Source organism: Eutrema salsugineum, unplaced genomic scaffold (genome assembly GCF_000478725.1).
Source record: "Eutrema salsugineum unplaced genomic scaffold, Eutsalg1_0 scaffold_5, whole genome shotgun sequence".
Lineage (NCBI taxonomy): Eukaryota > Viridiplantae > Streptophyta > Magnoliopsida > Brassicales > Brassicaceae > Eutrema > Eutrema salsugineum.
This window is the reverse complement of record NW_006256612.1, coordinates 12869222-12875221: the sequence shown is the minus strand read 5'-3', so window position 1 is coordinate 12875221 and position 6000 is coordinate 12869222. Positions and strand designations below refer to the sequence as shown.

At 32.5% G+C, this 6000-nt stretch overlaps 1 protein-coding gene across 1 annotated transcript in view; it reads left to right on the top strand.

Annotated features, from left to right (window-relative positions):
- Positions 1-1012, top strand: part of LOC18994017 (thioredoxin-like 1-1, chloroplastic) — a 1889-nt gene extending 877 nt beyond the window's left edge. Inside the window, exons 3-4 of the mRNA XM_006417609.2 lie at positions 84-248; positions 342-1012. Of these exons, the coding sequence (XP_006417672.2) occupies positions 84-248; positions 342-590 (414 nt within the window). The 3' untranslated portion in view covers positions 591-1012. The remainder of the gene's footprint in view (positions 1-83; positions 249-341) is intronic.
- Positions 1013-6000: the final 4988 nt, after the last annotated feature.

Genomic DNA, 6000 nt, shown 5'->3' with positions numbered 1-6000 from the left:
CCCACTTATTGGATTCAAGATTACTTTGATTTTGGAAACGAACAACTTTTTTCTAAAACCATCTTAGTTTATGATTGTTGCAGTTATGTCAGTTGGCAGAGCAGAACCCTGATGTGCAGTTTCTTCAGGTGAATTACGAGGAGCACAAGTCCATGTGTTACAGTCTCGGTGTCCATGTCCTCCCGTTTTTCCGATTCTACCGAGGCGCTCATGGTCGTGTTTGCAGCTTTAGCTGTACCAATGCCACGGTTCGTTCTTGTCCATTTTAAATCAAGAAACAACCAATCAGCAACACCATGCGTAGGTCTGACTTTGATTTTGATTTGTTGTTTTCTTTTTAGATCAAGAAATTCAGAGACGCATTGGCAAAGCATACTCCAGATAGGTGCAGCCTCGGTCCGACCAAAGGCCTTGAAGAGAAAGAGCTTGTGGCACTTGCAGCCAACAAAGAACTCAACTTTAGTTACACACCAAAGATTGTACCTGTTGAGGAAGAAGCAGCCTCTCCCACTTCAAACCCAAGTCTCCCTGTTCCTCATCCATCGATGAGTGCCAGTGACGAGAAGACATTGGTCTCCGCAGGGAGATGATCTGGCGGTTCTGAGAGCGAATAAACATTTTCTCTGTACAGTTTGCGTGATAATAGTACTAGCAGTTGGATATATTGCACTACCTAAAGATGTATGTTCTCGGAGCAGCCGGTTTAATGGGGTTTAGTTTTTTTTTTTGGTGTCCCCGGAGCCGGTTTAATGGGTTTTCGTTGAGCAAGACCAGTTTCGATGGTTCTTGAGCTTTGCTCAGTTCTTATGGGATGTAGAGCGGAAAAGGTCGTGCGCTTGAGCTTATATTTTAATCAGCTTCAGTAGAATTTTGGTTTCTTTGCTTTGTTTTTATTGCTTGCAAGTTTTTTCTATGTATGTAGTAAATATCCCGATGAGGATTATGAAACAATGTCATAATGTCATTCTCTATGGATTGGTATCTTATATAGTATTTTAATGTCTTTTCTGAAGCTAATTTCCTAAACTAGTTTCCCAAAATGTGGCGTTTGGCATGTTATCTCTTTCATGTTTTCGTTAGTTTAGCATTTTTTCATCTCTTTCTCCTTTACAAAACAATGACTAGAGGATAGAGCAACATTTTTATTGAATATCTTATGAAATATATTTATAACAGAAATGATACGTATTTTACGAGTACCTAAAATTATAAAAAAAAAAAAAAAAAAAAAAGCAGGACTCGGACCAAGTATCTTCTCGGTTGATCTTGGAGTTCAAGGTGAGAAACTTCCTTAGACCTGTTGTTTTATGATTGACTATGTATGTAGATTATCATCATTGTTTTCTTTAAATCTGTGTTTAATCCATCAACTCAATTCGAGACATGATTCTTTACTTAATAATTTATGCCCTTCCTCTTTTCTTTTTATAGTGTCATTCGTTATTTGATAACTTTTTAAAATTCAAGTCACTATATTTAGTATATAATATGCCGGTGACGTTTGACCATATCGTGAGTGTCGTGGTACGGATGAGCACGGGAGTCAAAGCTTATATTACTTTCATGGCAAGGAGTCTCCTGAAGGAGAGCTTGTCCAATATCAAGCTAAAGCTGAGCGGAAGGCTAGGCAGAGAAACATTCATGCCATCTTATGCAGACCAGCTTCTAAAGCCTAAAGGTGAGAATTAACTTCCTTAGACCTGTTGCTTTATTATTGGCTTTGTATGTAGATTATCATTTGCTTTCTTGAAATTTGTGTTTTAATCCATCAACTCAATTCGAGACATAACTATGGTAGGTAGGTTTCTGGAGGTCTATATCTATTAATATTCTTTAATCTCTCTTGACCCTCAAGAATATATATCTTAAGGAATGATAAGTTTCATCTGTTCAGTCTGTCCAACTTTTTTTGTTTGTTAATATGTAAATATATATATATATATATATATATATATGAAAAATAGATAAAAGTTCATTACAAAGGCTTGTGTGCTTTAGAGATCTAGAATTGTTACAGATTTCTTTGGCAATGTTTTGGGTTTTTATATAACCAGAAAATAAGGCATGAGCCATACGACACACTTAAGGGGTGAAATTCTCTCAATCAGGTGAGGAGAATTGGTCGGATTTGGTTTATAATCTGAAAATGTCTCGAAAGTTATTCTCTGTCTATGGTTATGTGATCCTTTATAATATGATATTTGTGATATTTGTAAAGCTGAATATAATAAATGGCAAAATTTTATGAAGTAACATTATAGCATACTGACGATATGTTTTCTTTTTGTTGCAAGTGTTGATAAGCAAATATCAACACACAAAACAAAACCGATCGAGAAAGGGCGAAACTTTACTTGATGTAAAATTTACTTCCCAACCATTTTGAAAACAACCACATACTATGTTGTTTACCGGGCCTAAGGACCAATCGGATAAAAACGATCGATATTAAAAATAACTGAAACAAAGGCTAACTTTAATAAAGTTTTCAACTGTGTAAAACTCGCTTTCGTCATTTTTGTGCATAGCTACAATCCTAAAAGACCTTATTAGCACCATAGGATGTAATAGTGAGCTGCGGTATTCATATACAAGATAACAAGGTTTGATATCTTATTTTTTCAAATAGTTTGTAACAGTTAAAAAACGATTTTCATGAATGCATGATTAAATTAATAAAAGTCATCAAACGACTTCATGGTCAAAGCATTATGTGAATCTGTTAAAAGAGAAAACATTAGATTGATTAGTAACCTCCAAATGGTTGAATTCCCACTGTTCTGGTGAAAATGTCGCAGATCAGTTCCAAACTTCTTATCAGCCTCAAACTGAAAAAAAAAAAAAAAAAAAAGAGTTTACAAATCAGGTTAAATGTTTACATTTCTTTTAACTGTTTGTTTCAAATAAATAAAAATAAATAAAAAAATGTTGTCAGTCATCGTTTCTGTGCAGCCAGGCCACCTACTCGCAAGGATCAGTTTGAAAGAACAAATTGTTTGGTGATTTTATTTGTTTCCCAGCAAATATATACACTAATAAAAATTCATAATAATATTTAAATAATGGCATATATGTAAATAGTACGAGTATAGAGGCGCCTAGAGTTCAGAATTAGGGCTACGTCTCATGATGTTTCATTACAGCAGATAGCTCTTGTTTTGTCTCTGAATGTGTGTATTGTACCATAAAGCTGAGTTATCACCCGAAAAATCACAGAAAAAAACGCAAAATCATGGATAAGTCACGTTAACACCCGAGTTATCGCCGATGAAGATGCGCGCGTAATCCTTCACTCCCAAATTGTTATCCCCAACTGTTCTGGATGAGGAAAAACAGTCTCCCATCCTTGGTGTAGCCATATCCAACTATGAGAAATTATATATATATATATATATATATATATGTGTGTGTAAATAATCCAAATAGAGTGAGAGAAATTATTGTCTATTAAATTAGTAACCTCCTTCGTGGCCTGGAATACATTATCTACGTGGAAGGTACGGCTACAGGCGATTCATCAACCTTTGCTCTAATAAACTCAGCTGAAGCATATGAGATAAAACGTTTCACCCATATATACTATATATGTATCTGCTTACAATACTCATTAATATAAGATCTTGCTTTCGCCGAAAAAAAAAAAGTAATACTGTTGTCATATATACTATATATACATATGAGATAAAACGTTTCACCCATCGATCAACATTAATTATCTGTCACGAAAATCTTATAGACGACAAACATATGTTTTCCTTCTTGTGTAGCATTCTAAAAGTAGAGCCCACGTGACAATACTGACGAAAGTAGAGATAACAAAAAGAAAAACAGAAGATATATATATATGGACTTGCATAATCTTTTTCTTGTTTAAATCTGTTTGTATATTATGTATATGTACATGCATGTATCATAAAACCGTGAATAAAAAACTTATAGAGTCGTAGGATATATATATATATATATATATATGTGATTTCGAAGAAGAAATGTCAACACGATGAACTATTATATATATATATGTGTATATGAAAAGTACTAAAAGTAAAATCGCTAGAAAATTAACAGATTAAATTTTGCAGCTTTAACTTGAAAAATGATGAGGACAATTTACCAAAGAGAGAGGTAAAAATAATTAGAACATGAATTAACGTACGGTCTAAAAAAAATTACCTAAGACTATCATTTACCAACTTAATTAAACGACTGACGTACGAAGTTTCATCACATCTTTTATTTAAATTTAATTTGTGTGTGTGTCTTTATATCTCGAAAGCGTTGGCGTGCAAAGTGTAGCGCTTTACTATTCCGATACATAATTAGCTTTGTAATTAAGATAAACCTTCCAACTATCGGTACGTAGAAGTAAATGGTTATATGTAAATCATTATAAGCAAATGATTGAAAAGTCGAAGGATAGACATATGTTTTCGTGAAAAGAAATGTTATACAACAAATGTGATTATCTTCAAAATTTGCCTCAACATAATTAAACATAAGTTTACTATACTAATGATAACCTAGTGTTTTGCTTGTTAAGCAAGTTAGTGGAACCAAATTCATACAAAGATGTTTATTAGGGCAATACAATATTTTTTCACCCGACGTCAAAATTAATTCATCTTGTGTGCATTTTAGATGACTGAAACGAATATATATGGAACTCTAGCTAGAAAGAATGGCAGATTTTATTTTTTAAGTAAAAATATTAATTCATGTACTAGTTCTGTTTGTGTGAAATCTTTTAATCATTTTAAAATCAAATGATATAGCTAGTTTGTTTAAAGGTTTGTAATAATTTTCATACACCACTTAGTGTCTTGACATGACTTTTGTAACAAGATTTGAGAATTAATTGTATATATGTGCCAATTATTTTGTAATGTACAGATTAAACATTAATTTTGGTCGCGGAAATCATATAAATGAATGTAAATATAGAAGTTGATGCTTCCTAAAGAAAAAAGTATACAGGTTTCATATATATATATATATATGCGTGTCTTTCCATTTTTGTGCAACCTAGGGGTGACAAAAGTAAAACATTAAAAAAAAAATATAATAGCAGAAGGAACGAGAATGCAGATGTGATAGTCATATTTTTTTTGGCTTCTATCTTAGAATATACTTATATCGTAACAAGAGACAACATTATAAAAAATGAAATTATTTATAGTATTTAAGCTATTATATATTTAAAGCACAAGCAGCACATCTTAATTAATGATATTTAAAGCGGGTAATCATTCATTCCAAAAACAGATGAGCTTGTAGAAGAGAAAAAAAAAATGAAACCTTGTTGTACTATTGGAGGGCTTATTTCATGACTTTTTTATAAAAAAAAATTGAAATGATCATGAGGGGATTGGAGAGAGCATAAGCATTTAATAGACGCCTGAAAAGAAGTTTTCTCGCAGATCCTCATGTTCCAGATCAACGGTCTGGACTTGATTTTCTAGATTTTTTTTTTTTCATAATATTTGATTTCTTACATCTAATAAATGCATACCTCTTCTTTAAATTGAATGAATAATATTAATGCATGTTGCTTTACTCCATTAATGCACATTTAAAAAAGAAAAAGTAATAATATAAATAATGAAATCAGTTATAAAAGTAACTTAATTAATAAAAATAAACAGTAAATAATTGAGCATTTATAGTTTTCTTAATCTGTGTGTAAATATTCAGAAAATCAATTATAATGAAGCAGAGGGAGTATTATTTAGTTTTAAAAGTATATATATTAGGTAGGCCTAAGAGCATATTATCCAAGATACGAGGAAAGTTGTAAGTAAATAAAAAAAAACATGGAACTAAAAAACAGCCAGAATTTTAACTTATCCATCTAGGTAAATCGATAGGGGGCGTTCATAAAACGTACAGAGAAAAAGTAGAGAGAGAGAGAAGAGAGAGAGAGAGCTCACCCCCCGAGAAAGAAAAGCGAGCGAGAGACAAGATAGAGAGAGAGAGAAATGTGCACGTCGGCGACATCAAATC